Source organism: Podarcis muralis, chromosome 5 (genome assembly GCF_964188315.1).
Source record: "Podarcis muralis chromosome 5, rPodMur119.hap1.1, whole genome shotgun sequence".
Lineage (NCBI taxonomy): Eukaryota > Metazoa > Chordata > Lepidosauria > Squamata > Lacertidae > Podarcis > Podarcis muralis.
Genome location: NC_135659.1, coordinates 71,725,724 through 71,745,356, shown reverse-complemented (window position 1 = coordinate 71,745,356; position 19,633 = coordinate 71,725,724). Strand labels below are relative to the sequence as shown.

Sequence of the window (19,633 nt, the reverse complement as noted above, 5' to 3'; positions counted from 1 at the left end):
AAAAAGCAAAGCAAAGGAGGTGCTGTTGAAACTCATAAGCAGGAAATAAAAGTGATGGCTTTCCCCTTCATTTGAACACTTTTGGTTAAGAGGTCTTTAAAAAGTTTGGTCTAAAGGCTGCACTGCCACCAGTCATCACGCATAACACTTGGACATTGTGTTTCATGCAACAGATGAGCCATTTGGCCCCATAGCAATATCCTCCTATGAAACTTCCTTTGTGGTATTGGCCATACACAAGGAGCACTTTAGATTAATTCTCCAGCTCTTTCTCCTAGACTAGAAATATATGAAGACAGACTATTGGTCGCAGCACTTTATTGGGCAAGGACTAGCAACCCAGCTCCACATATGGGACATGGAAGTAAATCCCATTGACTTTCAAGAGTGGAGCCTTAGGGATTTAATAGGGCTTAGTCACATCTTGTCGTGACTCCTGTAATTGCACTTCAATTGCTCCTGTGGTGTAATGCAGCGGCTGCTGTCAAGGGTTTCTATGGATAAATATAACCTAAACAAAATAATATGCCACAGGGTTTTAATCAGGAAGGTTTGAGGTTATTTAGACAAACAGCTGAAGTATACAATTCATTACTTATAATAACTGGAATTAGTTTGATCCTATAAATCTAAGAACTGGAATAACTATCATATTACACATCTGTGCCTGATGAGAATGAATTGCATTGAACAAATGTTAAAGCTCATATGAAAAGAAAGCCTTGCCAGCATCAGCTTATTAGGAAGACATGACTAGTGGTTAAAAACATAACAAAATAACCTGGAAGCTTGAAGAAACATAGCTAGGCATTAGTGGAATGCCAGATAGCTGGTCCCAAGGATTGAAAACAATATTAGTTATATATCTTATATCTATTTGCTGTCCCTAGATCATGATGGTTAACAATGATATTGGAGCCGAAGTATAACATATGCTAAAATATATTCTTAAAATTCCTATAAAATGTATATCTATATCAACATAAAATGACCTGGAACAAACCTTGGTTATAGCTCATGGTTAGTGAGGAGAGAGCTAAACCATGAGCCCAGACTAAGAAAAGATGCTAAGTCAAACCTTGGCTTAGCTCAGCACTGTCCAGGTCTAAAAAAGACAGGGGAAGAGCTATGGGGCTGCAAGCTCCCCTCCAGGACCCCACACATTCACAGTCTCAGTAAGCCCTACTTTAACTTACTGTGTCATGTGACCCAGCCCAATAAGTCAAATAGTGTGTTTGTAGTGGTGGTGGCCAACCACAGCATGGTTGATATGCCTAGCCCCTGTTTTAATGACTTGTAGGCACCAGTTGAAGATCCCCCATGGTTTTAATAATACTGTTTTTATCAGTTCATTGCTGGTTTGTTGCTGATGTTTTTATTATTAGGTGTCTCTTATTGCTGTTTTCCCATCATTTTTAACGCAGTATTTGGTTTTAAGTCAATTGCTTTAATTTTACAAATGGTAAAACAGAAATATGTTAAATAAACATCATTGGCTTGTTGAATTTGCCCCACAGAACAGTGGCTCTCCAGGGTCTCTGAGACAGGTCCTCCCTTGCCACACTAGGAGGTGCCAAGGAAGGAACATGGGATATTATCCATGCAAAATATGTGTTCTACCTCTGAGCTCATGGTTAAATAAAATTTTATTTTTATTATTATTACTTTAATTAGGACTGCAACATATAACTGATTCAGCAGTTTGATTAATGGGTTCAAATATTTTTAGTGATGATGTACCTCATCTAATTTGATGGACAGCTGATTATAATTTTTAATTCCTGTGCATAATAAACAAAAATGCAGATGGCAAACACACCATCTTAAATTAGGTATTTCTTTTTGTCTCTCACCAAGTAGGTCTATTTGGATGTTTGCCTGTTGAGGGTAAAGTGGGGTCCAATGTAGTAATCCCTGCCAGCTGCAGCCTCAGACCTTAATGTGCTGTATGGAAAGGCAGAAGGAAGATTGTTCACACATTCAACTGAATGTGCTTAGAATTCTCCCTATAACCAGAACATCAGTCACACAGGGTTTCCAATTGCAGCGAGGCATCTAAGTGCTCTCAGCCAATGCACTTAGAATTTCTTTTTGGACTTTCCTTTCCTGAATAATGTGGGAAGGTTAGGGTGGTTTCCACAGGGCCAACATGTGTGGAGAAGTTGAAGACGGGTCCAGTCCTTATAACACCTATTCTAAAAATGTCTGCTGCACCACACACAACCATCATCCTAAAAAAGGAATGATTTTTAATGCTCTTTCCTCACATGCAATTTAATTGGGGACTAGTTAATGGACTAACTAAATGGACTAATCATATTAATTAACTAAGATTAACTGAGAGACTGACCTAGTGGATTTTTTAGCAGCTGCTGGGTTATTAAAAACTATCAAGCGTTCTGCCACCTTGAACGCTGCCACCTTGAACTCAATAAAGGCAATAGAAATCAGAGTACAAACTTTATTCCCATTTAAATCAATGTAGCAACTGAGTACTGTGAACAGATATAGATAAAGGGACCCCTGACCATTAGGTCCAGTCGTGACCGACTCTGGGGTTGCGGCGCTCATCTCGCTTTATTGGCCAAGGGAGCCGGCGTACAGCTTCCGGGTCATGTGGCCAGCATGACTAAGCTGCTTCTGGCGAACCAGAGCAGCGCACGGAAACGCCGTTTACCTTCCCGCCGGAGCGGTACCTATTTATCTACTTGCACTTTGACATGCTTTCGAACTGCTAGGTTGGCAGGAGCAGGGACCAAGCAACAGGAGCTCACCCTGTCGCGGGGATTCGAACCGCCGACCTTCTGATCGGCAAGTCCTAGGCTCTGTGGTTTAACCCACAGCGCCACCTGCGTCCCTGTGAATAGCTATAGCATCATAGAAATCAAGCACAGATTATCAACATTGTGTTGCTTGCTTATCCACTGCAGGAGCCCTTTTCAAGCATTCAGTCTAGAGACAGTGAAGGTATAACAGAGGGCATTGCATGTCCATATGTGTATAAGATCTCTGCAGATAATTTAATGAAGATATATGTGTTATGGGCAAAGCCTGTCACTGCAACGCCTGGTTATCCTAGATTGAATGCCTGGTAAGGGTTAGTGTAAACTGCCATAAAATTGCTTTTTAAAAGCCTAATGGGTATTTATAGTACTAGCAAAAGTAGCAGCAGTTCAGAATAAATGTTAAAAAATCATTTTGTACAGATATCTTGCTTGTTAAGTCAATTCCCTGAAAAAATAATGGCTGACAATTCTACAATAAATGCATCATTTACAAAAACAAAAAACAATTTAGCTGATTTCTATTTCCTGTGTGTAGATTGACAGACCATAGCTTATCTGAGAAGAAAACCTAGCCTATTATTTTTCTATTATTTCCTGAACCAAGCTGGATAATCAAATCCATTGTAGCAACCAGATAAACAAAATAAGTCATTAAGGCTATGGAATGTTGTCACAGCTGTCAGGTTGAGACAGTTGATTGCCTGAGGGTAAATTAGGGGACAAGGAAAGGTATTTCACTAATTCTTTCAACACTTTTCCTTAAAAGGAATCTTCTTGAAACTATATGCTTGTACTATTTAGAAGGATTGAGTTATAAGGAAAATTCATGTCAAAGTCATAAATTTCATCGACAACCGATCTATTTTTCATTGCTAAATTGAAATTATGTTGTTCTGCTGTTGAATTAATGTATGTGAAGTTGCTCTCATATTTAGGAAAAAAGCACTATAAAAACTAAAAGTATATTAGGAGTAGGAGTAGGAGTACTGTTACTGTTACTGTTACTGTTACTACTGATATGAGTAGTAGTAGCAGTACTACTAATGTGTGAGGGAGGCAGGCAGGCAAGGATAGCATCTGCTCCTATCCCAGCAAAATAATTCCAGTATAAATAATTGGAATAAATAATAATTATTTTATTTGACTGTGTAGCAGGTGGTTCTTGCATTACAGCAGTAGTATAGTTGCTGCTCCTTTGTGTCTTTGCCTCACATTATTCCAGGATTTTAGTTTATGTTTGTTTTTATTAAAATATTTGTAAACAGCCGTTCAGGACATAAAAGCCATCACAGGGCAGTGGACAGTTCTCAGGAAAGCATAATGGGTGGGATACAACATGGCACTAAGGAAATTGTTCCATCAGTGTAAGTGTTTCCGCTTGCCTGATAGAACAAAATCTCCTCTCCCTGTGCTGCTCTGGGGAAACTTCTGGCCCTTCAGAGCAGATTTAAGGGGGCGGGGCAGCGAGGAGATAGGAGAGAAGAGGAGGGACTTTGTTATGCTAGTGAGGGGTCAGCAAACTTTTTCAGCAGGGGGGCGGTCCACTGTCCCTCAGACCTTGTGGGGGGCCAGACTATATTTTGGGGGGGGGGGGGAATATGAACAAATTCCTATGCCCCACAAATAACCCAGAGGTGCATTTTAAATAAAAGGCCACATTCTACTCATGTAAAAACACGCTGACCGTCCGTGGGCCAGATTTAGAAGGCGATTGGGCCAGATCCGGCCCCCAGGCTTTAGTTTGCCTACCCATGTGCCAGTGGGTAGTTGAAAATCGATAATCAATCCTAAAAGAGATTCACCCTTTAAAATGAGGAGTACAAATGAACCCTAGAGACAGCAGACTGAAATGTTAAAACCTTAACCCAGCTTTCAAAAAACAACATAATAATGATGAAGCCACACAAATTTCAAGCCTGGTCTTAACAGGGGAGACTACATGGGAGGGAATGATAATGAGGTTGTTTCCCATGCTTGAGGTTTTTTTTATAAGACCTTTGAAGGCAGCCCTGCATAGGGGAGTTTTTCATGTTGTTTGATTGTGTTTTATATTTTGTTGGAAGCTGACCAGAGTGGCTGGGCAAACCAGTCAGATGGACGGCATATAAATAATAAAAATTATCATCATCAGCAGCAACAACAACCAAACAAGATCATTGCGCCTCTCTCATGTGATCTGTCTCAGAAGAGTAGTGTGTGATGGAGCCCTGGGAAGCTCCTGTAACATAAGAACCACTTTAAATTCTTGATGATTGCAGAAGCATCAGTAAGAACTGTTGCCAATATGACATGTTTAAGCATATTTCATCTCCCTCCTTTCCTCTGCCATATGCCCTCATGCAGGCTCTCTTTCCTTTTCAATTCCTCCCTGCCACGTTTCACTGCCCCCCCCATCAGTATGGAATTCTTTTACCTTTTTGTCTTTTGTTTCCACAGTGACTTTGCCACCAGAGGATTCTTTGACTTCCACTTCAATATATGCTTCCTTTTCATCTGGGATCCAGGCCCTCTTCTTTCCTTTATGACCCCCGAAAGAGACAAGAGAAATGAGAGCACTCCGGAAAAGGGAGCAATAAGGGTTACAATTCTTAGTAGTTTCCATACATGCACTTATAAAATTTAGCAGTGCAACTGAACACAATAGTATTCTCCTCCTTTCATTCTCCAGCCAAGCCAATGGACCTGGAAATCCTGTGTATTGGAAACTGATGTTGTGAAATTCTCACACCCACCCACCCATCTTGTTTTAGGATTGATTTGTGTATTTTGCTGCTACCTTATACAGTATGTGGTAAATCATGAATCAAAGGCTAGAGCAGGGATAATTGGGGCAGGGAAGAAGAAGAAGAGTTCGGATTTGATATCCCGCTTTATCACTACCCGAAGGAGTCTCAAAGCGGCTAACATTCTCCTTTCCCTTCCTCCCCCACAACAAACACTCTGTGAGGTGAGTGGGGCTGAGAGACTTCAAAGAAGGGTGACTGGCCCAAGGTCACCCAGCAGCTGCATGTGGAGGAGCGGGGAAGTGAACCCGGTTCACCAGATTACGAGTCCACCACTCTTAACCACTACACCACACTGGATATTTAAGCAAGCCTTCTTAACTCAAATTTGTTGCACAATACTGCATAACCCTGTTTCAAACTCAAATTTGTAATAATAGTATTCATATATATATTTGTTGAATGCATTTTTACCCTGCCCTCCAGGTGAAAAAGGCTTGTAGCGTGACTTGCAAAGACAACAAATAAGATGTTGGATTAAGTTTTATGGCTTTCTTGTTTTTGCTTTGCTTTGCTTTGCCTTGCTTGTTTTAAATACCCTGGAAGTTATCCAGAAGTCTTAAGATTATAGAAGTACACCACTGTTATATGTTATAATGGCTTATAAATCTTTTCAAATATAGATAAAAAATACCAAGTATCCCTCATAATCAATTTTTAAAAAAATAAACTTCCAAAGATTGGACACAGATTTTGAAATCCTGGCCAAATGCATAATTATTTCAGCTTTATCAAAGGCAAACTTGCATTTGCCAGGTAAATGTTTGTAATTAAAAAAAAATCCAAGCATGTGTAGAAGAGACAATGGCAGCAGTTATTAGCATAGTTAGGCTGCCTATATCCCATTGACTTCAGTGGGATTTAGGTGGATTAACTATGTGCATGATTGCAGACAATGATTGGCTGCATACACACAATACCTTTAAAATATTCTTTCCTACTGGAGTTTACTCCTCACAGAGTTACTGTTCTCAGCAACTCTTAACAAACTACAGTGCCCATAATTCTTTGAAGGGGGAAATGTGCTTCAAAGAGTACTTTAAAGGCATAGTGTGTACGCAACCATTATCTTGAATGATTTCAGAAATGGACTAGGAATTTCTAGAATCAAACACATGGAAGTTTGCTTTGGGACGATCCAGAAATACATTGTTTCAAGAGATGCTGGAATATAGCAGGCCTTTTTGTCCAGTGACATTTGTCCCTGTTTCTGGATCTGCCTGTGACCCCAAGAGTTGAGTCAGATGGAAAATGTATTTTAGGATAAAGAAAGCAATATTATGTTCCTGCATTCCTTGTGCATTAGCATTGGGGTATTTATTCTGAAACCAAACAGATCACTCCTGTAAATTGTAACAATGGCAGTGAATAGCCCACATGTAATATGATAATGGCAGAGGTGGAAAGAATGAGTATCCATTTCTGGATACTCCTGCAGTCAATTGTTTATCCCTAGTGTGACAGATGGCTAAGAAACAGCTTCCCAAACTAAATTCTCCACAGGTTTCTAGAAAGCAGATACTTTTGTCTCACACAGTCCTTCCAGAAGTACTTTGTTCACGTGTCCGATTTACATATTACAGTAGTGGTGTAATTGTCAAATTACAAAATGGAGCTGTATGATTAGTAGAACTTCTATAATTGCAATCAGATTTCAGAAATGTTTGATTCAAATACTCTGAAATTAATGGGTTTTAATCTGCAGCAACACTGGGTAAACAAATGTTCTCCTAGGAGCGGTTATAATTGCCCCAATACATATCAGCAAATGATAGCAACACTTGATAAGAAAGAGAGGGAGGGGGTCATGGATACAAGGCCCCTTGAGAACAGTAAAAGTTGCCTTACCATCAAATGGTATATTGTGATATTTTAACATCTCCTCATAACTTTTCCGGAGGTACTCAGCCGCCTCCCCAAACTCAGCCATGTCCAACATAGACATCTTGCCTACTACAAGGAGAGGTGCTCAACAGCAGAAAACAGATAATCTGAACACTCTAGAACGTTGAGAAGAGAGAACAGAAACAAAGCATTAACCCACCAGTTAGCTACAAAAAAACACAGTATCCCCCCCCCCCCCATGCAGAAAAATGCTCTCCATTCACTTTCTAGCCTATCTAAACATAGAAAATATTCTTCCAGTGTCAAAAGAAGAATTAGAACTTTCTTTCTTTCTTTCTTTCTTTCTTTCTTTCTTTCTTTCTTTCTTTCTTTCTTTCTTTTATCTTTCTTTCCCGGTATGTCCCTATAGGCTTAAGTCCATCAACTTGTACTACATCTAAACAGAATAAATACCTCACTCCAATGTATCAGCCTACTCCTTTTCTTCTGGGTGAACCAAAGCCAGCTGTCTCTTGGCCAATGCATGCCTCATACATGGCAAACAACAGTTGTTTCAATATGTTCCGGGTACACTCAATCACACCTTTATTCCAAATCACTGACATAGCAATTTGCTTAATTAATCTGGTAACACAGTGATGGGATGACTTGCTTCTTGCTGAGACGATGGCTTATTTTTACAAGAGTCCCTTTGGTCCTTTTACGTGTATGTATTTTAAATGAGAAAGTAAGAGTGCAAAAGTTCTCTTAATATATATAGTAGGTGATCATGAATATGCATCCTTGCTTAAGAACATAAGAAGCAACTTGTTGGATCAGACCCAGCTCCAACTTATTCAACATTCTCTACAAAATTCCCAACAATCAGTAAGCACTGGTCAGTCAACTTGAAACAGACCGGTGGTTCACTAGTGGATTGTGAGCTATCTACTATCCACTTTTGCCAATTTACATCTCAGAGATAGTTCTCTGCAGATGGTCCCTATGCTTCTACTCTGAGTGAGCTAGTATCTGCAGACAGACCTGTCCATGCATGAGTGATAATGTGGATGGTTGGAAGCCTGGTTTTGCATGAACTCTCTATCAAACTAGTGAAGAAGTTTGGTTGAAGCATCCATCAATTTGACCAAATAAATGCCTAAGAAGACAAGGTTCCATTTAGAATTTACAAAAGAGTGGTGAGTGCAGCTAGACCATTAACTCCTGCAGGACCACTCATTGTTTTATAAGTGGCTATTGTTGACAACATTCCAATAAAAAGTTGCTGCAGCAACAAATAGTTCTCATATTCAGGATCCATGCATGCTGAAACACAACATCAATAACACACACTGTTGCTACTGGCTTTACTGAACTCAAATCTTAATAAATGCACATTATTCTTTTATCTTTCCCTTTGAACTCACCAACCCTGCACCAGCCTCATGAGTTAGCATGATAACCACAGACATCCTGTTCCTTATTCTCTTTTCTTTTCGAAAAGCCATGCTAAGGAAGCTAAGGTAACAGCACAGAACAAACATGCAACACAGACATGCTTTTGATTACCAACCTTGGCTACGGGGCTGAGTGACTGTGTGTGTGTGTGCTGTGAAGCCCCTTTTTATTGTGTCCCTCAAGGTCAGAGTAGGGAGAGATATGTCAGAAATTCCCATGTGTCATATCAGCTCCATTGGTGCTGCTGCCCTACTGCCCATAGAGACACAAAAGGCAAACTTTTATCTCTCTGCAAATGCGGGCTGGTTATTTTTACTCCTGTATTGTCAGGCGATTACAAAGGCAGAGAGTGGGGGCTCCAGCTTTGACAGGCAGCACAACCCTCTCTCACAGCCATTCTCTTCCAGAAGAGGAACACCACAAAATGCAATCGCATAATTTGTTCTTTCAGCCCCTTCTGTTGTGATCGTTTCAACTTTCGACCACAGCCTTTGGCCTATACTCTTAACTTTCACGACCAGGAAGGAAATTGCTGAGCAGGATTGTTAACCATCCCTTCTTCAGGGATGCCACCAGTGATCTCAAACTCCAGATTCAAAAATAGTGGCATGGGTGACTCCAACTTCATTTAATCGCAGAGTGTTCAATTCAAAATATATCAAACCTGATTTTCAGTGGGATAAAGAAATGGGAAGGAACAGGGTTCAGTTCCCCTTGTACTTTCTCCTGCTTTTTATTGCTTTATGCTATTTTATTTTATTTATTTTATATTATTTATATTTTATTGCTTTATATTAATCAATAAGACAATTTGATATGACACTAATTTAAAAGCTCATGCAAAGGGAACATAAAATGAGGTGGGGAGAGGAGAGGAAGGGCATAAATAGGAAAGATTTTAAAAATTCCAGCCGGACTCCCTAGCAGCAGGCTGAGGCAGTCGAATCCTGAGGAACAGTGCTGCCCTCACCGACACGCCACCTGCCCCTGCTGGAGAAGTGGGAGTGGTGGCTTCTAGCAAGAACTCTTAGAAATCTTGTGAGATCTTGCTGCCGCCACCACATTTCTTACGTCTCCCCTGGTGGACGGTGCCACACATGGTGAGTGTAAAGAAGCATTCTTGGTGACTTCTACACTGCTGCTAAACTCTCTCCCTTTTAAAACTTGTCAAAGCCCAACATCTGAGCATTTTGTAGAAACACTTTCTGTTGGATTCATGTGATTCTGTGCTTGCTATAGCATAGGGATCAGCCACTGGAGGTCTCCCGGAGCAGTAGGAATGGGGGCGGGATTCAGTTTAGTTTGCATTTATAGGTGAAGTTTCGGTACTTAATTCCTAATTAATATGCAAACTGAAAACTGCAGCCGAAGATGTGCATATCTCACTAAAATGCCGCTGAATTTTCACAGAAATGCAAAATGCAGTGGAAATAAGAATTATTATGATTATTAAACTGAACTTGAGAGTAAAAAAATGAGAAGTGAAGAGAAACTGAAACTGACAGATTCATGCATTCCTGGGAGGCGGCTTCATAGCAGCAGTGAAGGAAACTCCCAGCCCTTGCCCATGTATGGTGCAGCCATGTGAATGACGCTAGCTGGTACATGTGCACCATGCAGGTCCAGAACTCTACTTAAGGCCAGTTTGCCAGCTGAGCCTCATCAACTGGAGTGACAGTGCTGGCAGTCTGACAACAATGGTGGGTCCCTGGCATTTGCAAGGTGCTGACACTGAGCCTAATTCATGCTAAATAATCTGAATGGATCCCAGTAGGTTTCAGGTGTGTGGTGGTTAGCTGCTTGACACAGGACAATTGATATGTCTTATGGAAGCCTAAGGGATGTGGATGGCGCTGTGGTCTAAACCACAGAGCCTAGGACTTGCTGATCAGAAGGTTGGCGGTTCGAATCCTTGCGACAGGGTGAGCTCCCATTGCTCGGTCCCTGCTCCTGCCAACCTAGCAGTTCAAAAGCACATCAAAGTGCAAGTAGATAAATAGGTACCACGCTGGCGGGAAGGTAAACAGCGTTTCCGTGTGCTGCTCTGGTTTGCCAGAAATGGCTTAGTCATGCTGGCCACATGACCCGGAAGCTGTACGCCGGCTCCCTCGGCCAATAAAGCGAGATGAGCGCCGCAACCCTAGTCGGCCATGACTGGACCTAATGGTCAGGGGTCCCTTTACCTTTACCATGGAAGCCTAAGAGCTGCTTGCTCCTTATAAACTTCTAACACACATCTTCACAAGTGACATTTCCTGAGCCAGTGGGGAGGGGAGGGGGGGGAAACAGAAGGACTCTGCGGTGTCTTGGGCATCACAGCTAGCTTTGCCACTAGGGTGGAACTGTTAGTAGGGGTCTTGGCTGAGATGCTTAACTTGCTTGCTTGAATTTGGCAGAAGAGTCTAAATTAATGTTACGTTTTTTTAAAAAATTGTTTTGGTTGGTGGCTTTAAGAAGGGCAGGATAGAAAAGCATATAAACCAATACATGTAGCTCATATTTGGGATCTTGAGTTATCTTTGCCAGGAGTACTCCATCACTTAAGGGGCTAATAAATATCTCCTCTCAGAGAGTGCAAGCTGTATACCCTTTCCCTGGGATCATCTATATATTTATGACCATCTATTTATTGCCTAGTCAGGGCCAGACTCCTCAACCTGCTCCTCCTCTTCAGCGTTGTAATCTACTTGTTTGTTCAGCCAGACAAAACAGGTAGCAAGGAGGAGGAATAGATGCTTCAGTGGTGCCCAGTGCCCATTAAGACTGGCAGAAAAGCAAGGAGGCAGCAGTAGATAAACCCCAAGCCAAGGGCAAGGCAGAACCAACTAATTCTAGTCCCCATTCTCCTCCTCCCTGCTGAGACAAAGGAGGAGGCTGTTGACAGGCTGGACTGGATGCAAGTAAGAAAGCAACAAAGTGGGTATTGGCTCAGAGGTTGGTGGGGTAGTGCCCTATTCACCGAAATGGACCAGCCTCCACTGAAAGGCCCGTTTGCTCATTGGGTCTCTATCTGGCAAACATGTAAGTGTTGGCAATAATGAGGAAGAGGAGGAGCAGGAGCTGGTGATAATGGCAGTGAAGTGGAAGACTCATTCAGGGAGAGGTGCCCACAGAGAATGCCTTGCCTGGAGCTAACACTGTGCTTGGTAGTGTTTGAATGTGTGTTTCCAAGAGCATGCTCCTTACAGACAATGACTTATACATTAGTAGAAGCTGGGCCCATGAAATGCTATGGGCACCCAGGTGTAACTACATCATTAAAGCTAAGGGAGGGTGGAAAATGAGTGGGAGCCACATGCAAGAGCAAGGTACTATATTGTAAATCAAGGGACGCGGGTGGCGCTGTGGGTAAAACCTCAGCGCCTAGGACTTGCTGATCGTCAGGTCGGCGGTTCGAATCCCCGCAGTGGGGTGCGCTCCCGTTGCTCGGTCCCAGCGCCTGCCAACCTAGCAGTTCGAAAACACCCCCGGGTGCAAGTAGATAAATAGGGACCGCTTACTAGCGGGAAGGTAAACGGTGTTCCGTGTGCTGCGCTGGCTCGCCAGATGCAGCTTTGTCACGCTGGCCACGTGACCCGGAAGTGTCTGCGGACAGCGCTGGCTCCCGGCCTATAGAGTGAGATGAGCGCACAACCCTAGAGTCTGGCAAGACTGGCCCGTACGGGCAGGGGTACCTTTACCTTTACCTATATTGTAAATCACTCCAGGAGGCCTCATGATTTAAGTCATATTGGTTTCAATGGGAATTAAGTGCACCTAATGCCGTGATCATTTTAAAAAAGTATCTTTCTAAAGAACATCAGTGGCAAGCTCTTTCAAAGCATGCAACAAACCAGGTGGGATACCCAACCGTGTACAAAGGCTTGCAAGGCTTTGGGGAATGTAGAATTCCGTCTCATGTTACACTGGCCTCTCTGAAATCCCAAGGGAGGCTGCTGTGCTATTGCTAATCACCAGAGTCCCCTCCAGAGAAATATTTCTGTTAAGAAGCTCTGATAAAAGGCAGGAAGTGAGACGACTGCAAGCTGTTGGGGTCTTTTGCTGATAGGTCCTACTCTCAACACATCACTCCCACCAGTTGCTGTGAGAAGCAACCAAAGCAAAGGAGCTAAATCACAGATTAGATAGGGACAATCTGCAGAGGAGCTATTTTGGGCATATTTCCATTTTGTAAGACTAGCCACTTATAGGGAAGTGTTCGGGGATATCACAGTCTTGTGCTGGTTCTCGCACCCAGGGCCACACTGGTGGCAACATCATCATTATCAACAACAACTTTGTTGAGCTTCCTGTGCCCTTGAAGCATTGCACAGACATTGTATCAGTTGTGGTACATCAGAAGGTGTTTGATTTTCCTGGAGAAGAGTCACTAGCTTCTACTTTTAATATTAGATAAGAGAGTATGAGGAAGATAAGGAGAACCTGAAGAAATCATTCCATTGCTTAGCGAAGTTGATAGCTGATACTGCATGTTGAAGCAGGAAGTTGAACGTTTGAAGAATGTATATCCGTATATTCTTGTAAGCAAGACTGAAAGGTATGGCATGGGTGCAACATCTACTGGAGATAAGCTGCTGTGTCAGTCATGTTTTTGCTAATAAAGAGTTGCATGGTATGAATTACTGCTGGTTCGCTCCTGACATACAGTTACGAACATCTGCTGTTGGAATGATTAAACTAGGGACTCATCCACAATTTTTCCGAACCTGCATTTTGATAGTATTGTGTACCAATTTATTCTTGCAGGTCCAAGAGCTTTTCTCATTGTTCTGCAGCTGTGCTTTGCAAAAATCCAATCTTACCCACTGAATCAGATCTTAGCTGATGAGCAGAAAATCCGGAGAGAGATTTTGCTTAACCAAGCTTCAGTTCAGCAGGTAACATTGCATTTTCAAAAGGCAAAGCTGTGGAACAATGAAAAAAGCTCTTGGACTCAGAGGAATTAATCGTTACACAATATACAACCAAATTACAGGGCAAGTGAAAGTGTGGATGAGCCCTAACCATAAAAGGGGAAATAAATTATTTGAAATTAAAATTATCTCCATAGTGGTATCAGAGAATTCATTAGGTTCAAATAATACTAAAGCATGTATTTTATCAGCCTATCAGGTCTATGAAACTTTTAACATGATGACGTTTCCTAAGATGATTTTTGAAGGCACAAGTGTCTTAAGATGAATCAGCCTGTAATATGGGGAAATAAATGGAAGTATCTGTTTCACAGCAAGATCCTGCATATGTGTCTTAGAAACTGTACACCTAATTGACATAAACAATGTCTCCAGCTCCACAGGGCCTCTTATCATTGAGGGGGGTTTTCAGGAAGGATAGGAGGCTGCTCCCTGAAGAATGGAGATGAAAAAGCCTTCAAATGCATACGAAATAATGGACGCAGCACTTTGGATCTCACATTCTCCAGAGACATAGATAGAGACTCAACCAAAAGCTGAGTGGGCTTGGCTAATCAAGGCAATAAGGAATTCAATACAGGCAAGGAAACAGACTGGTAAAGGGGGGATAGAGTACTCTATTCCTTCTCTGGCCCAACTTAGAAACCAAATGGACTGCCAACGCAAGAAATCCCATTCATCTGCACCCAGCATAGAAATACAGCAGGCTGCTGAAGTTGGAGTAGGAGCTCTCTGCTTCCATTTCTGCCAACCCCCACCAGCCTAGAACTTTTTAGTTTTTTTAGTTTGACAAGCTATTAGCTTTTGTAGAGTCATTTACAATGCTGTCAAGGGGTAATGATTTCTTTATTGTTTTGCGAATTAAATCCCACCCACCTTTCTGCCCAACAGCCAGTTAGAGTGTCAGATGAGAACCTGGGCGATCAGGGTTCAAATGCCCACTAAGCCATGAGGAACCCACACTGGGTGACCTTGGGCTAGTTGCAACCTCTCAACCTAACCCACCTCACAGGGTTTCTGTGAATAAATGTTGGGAAGGGTAAAACCATGAACTCCACCTTTAGTGCCTTAAAAGAAAGGTGGGGCATATATGTAATAAATAAGTATATATAATGGTGAATACTGGTAGAATATTGGGGGAGGGGGGGTTGAATCTGGGTCTCCTCAATCCTAGCCAATCACTCTGTTACACCACACTAGCTCACAAGGAGAAGATGATTTGGCCCATGGGCCTTAAGTTCCTCACGGCTGTTTCTAGTTAATTCTTGTGACAGGACCCATCCCCTTGGATTCTCAGTAACGTCCTCCATTGTCTTGCCCGAAGAACACGGTGCAAACAGAAACCTCAGCAGATGAAAGAGAATGCTTGAAAAATCGCATGGAACTGCTTTCTAGAGGGATTCTACCATTTGGGTCCCCCTTACCCATTTCATATCAGAGGACTGGAACCTGCTTCCTACATCCCCCCCTGAGGATTCAATGGGCTGTGGGGTTTTTTATTTTATTTTTCATTTATCCCAAACGGGTGCGTGGCATTTGCTTGCATTGTGCCCCCGAACAGCTGCAGCTTTGAACTGAAGAGGTGTCTGTATTTCATGTACGAGCAAAGTAATCCCCTACATTGTGCACATATCAGCGTGGCAGCTTTAGAAAGCATTGTGGTGAAATACTGCTTCATAAATTAGATTGTGAACTACTTCTGTCCATAACGGGCTTCCAGCATGGCTCCCAAGACTGAAAAGCCATGACTGCGCTTTGTAGTAACGATGAAATAAGATGGCTATGGGGTTGTTGTTTTTTAAAAAAGGGTTTATTTCGTATGTAAATTTGAAAGCACAAATAAAAGATGCAAATAAAAAGGAAGTTTAAGGGCTCATTCACACTTACCTTTCCCCCCATGATTTCTAGGCAAAGGTCTATGTCTGAGCATGCTTTTTTCGTCCCACCACTTTCCCCAGGAAATCCACTCTTTAATGGAATTGGAACAAATGGCAATTCAGTTTTTCTGCAGGTTGCGGCGTGCTCTGATTCAGCAGTAAAGAGTGGGCAAAAATACCCCCCTATTCGGACATGGAGCTTTAAAGTGTGCTTAGAAATGCAGCACAAAAAGAAGTCTGGAGGAGCGCTAACTGAAAGATTCCCCTGCTTCTGGAATGTTTCCTAGAAATTATCCTGGAAAATATATTGGCCACAGTCCATTCAAGGTAAGCTCATTTAAGTGCCATTGATTTAAATAGGATAGAAATATGCTTAAACCTCTCCAGTGGAAATCAATGGGATTTAAATGCATTTAACAGCCAAACTAGACAAGACAACAGAGATTGCTTCAAAGTTTGGCACGTAGAGGTTTGTGTACAAATCAACTCTTTTGTAATTGGGCAAATATAAGTTTTGGGGTATTGGTTTGGAAAATAATGCGGGGGGGGAGGGTGAATCCTGCCCCCACTCCAATGTCATGATCCTAGTCCAGATCATCGCTACTTGGCAAAAAGTAAAGAGAAAGGAGAGCCAATCCTGGGACTCCATTGTCTCATCTAGTTTGACCCTTAGCTTGGCTCACTTCAAAGAAGCATGGTGCTTTTTGTGTTAGTTTGTATAGCCAATATAAAGGGCTGCAGATGGTTTGGATGTTGACCATTGCTACTCATTCTGGTAGGCTGGCCAGATTTCATATATGAAGCGAAAAAGCAGAATAACTCATGTAATGTTTTCATTTTTAACATCATGACAACACAGTTGGTCCAGCTATTCAATCCATCAGCACACACACATAGATCAACACATTTTTGTAAATATAATGATAAAAAGATAGGACATAAAATGTAATTTCTAATAGCGACTGGCATCCTGGCACAGAGAACAAGGCTATGCAAGGGCATGGGATTTAATGCTAGGCTGTGGTGGTTATTTCCTTTTAGGATTGAGAGGAGGGGTTACTTCTAGTTGCAGCCAGGACCATCTGTCAGATGCCTGAATTTACATGTAGCAGTGATGGGGGACTTGTGGTCCTCCAGGTGTTGCTGAACTGCAACTCCCATCTTCCCTGATCAATGGTCATGCTGGCTAGTAGTCGTAGTAGTAGTCGTAGTAGTAGTAGTAGTAATAATAATAATAATAATAATAATAATAATAATAATAATAATAATAGGATTTGGAATCCAACATCTGGAGAACTACTGGATCCCCACCCCAGATTTATAGCCTCTAGTACTTAAGTGAGTAAAACCCAGTATTGATACCATTTTGTATACGGTGGATAGCTTCACTGTGTTACTGAACTGAACTCAAGAATGAGTAGAACTGTAGAATGAACTGTAGAATCAATGTGATGGATAATTGCCCCAGGTACATCCCTAAAACTATCTGGGGCAGTCTTTATGTCAATTTCCCTTGGAAATAAAGATTCTGGTACATGAATGTTCATGTTTATTTTTAAAATTGGAATTGGGACTATCAGACCATTATTTAATGTGTTTATATACTGTCTTCTATTAAAATATGTGGTGTTTACAATAAAAAGAAAACCAATGCATAAACCACAGAACAACAGCATCAATGCAAGAGATATAGTCCAAAATAAAAGCAAACCATCAGATGTCAAAGAGCTAAAGAATTACATAACTTTTAGAAGACATGTGAAGGCAGCACTGTATTTAATGTTTTTAATGTTTGATGCTTTTATATGTACTGTAAGCCACCCAGAATGGCTGGGGAAACCCAGCCAGGTGGGTGGGGTATAAATATTATTATTATTATTATTATTATTATTATTATTATTATTATTATTATTATTATTTAGCAGCAGCAGCAAACACAGATTACCCATCAGAAGCCTCAGAGAATAAAAAGGGTTAGGATTAGAGATTTTAAAACAAGCTTTTACTTTCAAATTTTACATGCTATTGTTAAAGTCATAAACCTGTGCCGATTACTGCAAATCACCCAGAGATCTGCCAGCAGATCCCAATCTATATTCTGCTGACTGCTGATGGAATTAATAAAAGTGTTGATGCCTCCCAAACCCACCTGGGACTTCCCTCTCTTCAGTTCCCACTTACATAGCCTCCAAACGGAGAGGCACCAGGGTGCATTTCTTCATAGGATGGAATTCTTAAATGTTGGACAGGTTCAAAAATAAAAGAACATTGGGGAGGGGCACATAAATGGATGATCCTACCCTGGAGTAAACCATGAATGGATTGTAGCTTCAAAGAGGATTAAGATAAGAGAATAAAAATCCATATGAAGCCAGCATTCATTTCTTGATCTCAAGAAATTTCTTGGAAGCAAATGAGCATCAGCCATCCCTGGCTTTTCTCCAGATTTTTGAGAAAGGCAATGCTATGTTTACTAGATGAGTTATCATCTTCACAGTGAGTGTAATTCAGACAGGCACACAGCAGGAGAAAAACTTTGAACCCGAGCTATACCCTCGGGGATCACTGGGTTCCTGTTCAGGAGGGACAAGGGCACGACGGACTTTATTTTAAGAATGTGATACAGAATGAAAGTTAGCCGCCAAAGCTTTTCACTCACTGATAGGGAGATGGCAGCTAAGCACCTTAAAGTCCTGTCTGGACAGTGTAATTAAGGCCTCTGTTGCAGACACTTGCGGCAAGGGCTACTGATTGTTCTGAGGAACCGCAGTTATTCTAAGGTCTTCTTTCTCAAGAGCTATTTTGAATAGCAGCACGTGTCAGATTCCATGAGGGCAGTCGGGTGTCGTTCATGCAAAACATACAGTTGTTGTAGATTATCATGCATGCAATGCCACACCATGACTTAATGGGACTTGAGCAGCTCCAGGCTCCAGGCAGGGTGAACCATGATTCCTTCTACTTATCTTTCTGAACTCCAGCACAAATAAGCAACTTCATTGGATAGCCACTGCCCAACTTTGACTATACTTGTTTTCCAAGAGATACAGAGGATCTACAGTCCTCAATGGGACAGATGAACAAACTCAAGAAAGGATCCCGATACCTCCACATCTTAAAGCCAATTCAGGCCTATAGAACTGAAGCTGAATAATAATAATAAAAATCACTCACAGTGTGATGTTAAGCCAGGTGATGGGGCATCTTTCTATAAATATTCTGTAATGTTGAACAGGAGTTCTCTTGCCTAATTGCAGATGTGAAGCAGCTGGTTGTGCTAGGCATTTGGTAAGAGAAATGCTCTCACAGGTCCTCAAAGGAACACTTTTTGTTCTATTTAGAATTTATATATATATATATATATATGGCTCATCTTTTAACTACATCTGGATCTCAAAGCAGCTTCCAAAAAGCATACAATATGTAAAATTTAAAACATCAGAAAAGAAAGCAAAGCTGTTCTCAAAGTGCAGGCAGGTTCAACAGTTTACAAGCTATGCCTTTGTTCCAGGGCCTTATTCTGTAGGAATTAAAGGTGCAGATCTTCTTTGGTCTACATACTGCACAGACTTTGGTGATTATGCTACATTTTCCCATAAACACTTCTGAGCAAATTGATCAGCATCCCGAACAGCAAACAGGGAAAGATCAATAATTAAACTAAGCCATATTTTTAGTGCCATTGTCGGTAAATCAGTAGCCACCAAATAAATGTATAAATATTAGATTTGTGAATGGCTTGCATTAACATAACCTTCATATTATTCTTGTTATTCCTGTTGAATTTATATCCTGCCCTTCCTTCCAAAGGAGCCCAGGGCAGCGATGTAACTAAAACATGTAACAATACTACAAATCTACCCCTGTATATATTTAAAGTTTTCCAAAAGGCAGCTGGTTTGTATATCTTTGAGAAAAGAAGGGGGGTATTCAAATTATTAACACTGTAAACAATAATGGTAAAAAGTGAACTCAGAAACTCTTCACATGTA

The 19,633-nt window shown here is 41.4% G+C and overlaps 1 protein-coding gene across 1 annotated transcript in view; it reads right to left on the bottom strand.

Annotated features, from left to right (window-relative positions):
• The window catches only part of MYH7B (myosin heavy chain 7B), a 50,593-nt gene extending 41,609 nt beyond the window's left edge, over positions 1-8,984 (bottom strand). The window contains exons 1-3 of the mRNA XM_028734859.2: positions 8,967-8,984; positions 7,418-7,569; positions 5,200-5,303 (exon numbers count right to left, since the gene is read on the bottom strand). Of these exons, the coding sequence (XP_028590692.2) occupies positions 5,200-5,303; positions 7,418-7,514 (201 nt within the window). The 5' untranslated portion in view covers positions 7,515-7,569; positions 8,967-8,984. The remainder of the gene's footprint in view (positions 1-5,199; positions 5,304-7,417; positions 7,570-8,966) is intronic.
• Positions 8,985-19,633: the final 10,649 nt, after the last annotated feature.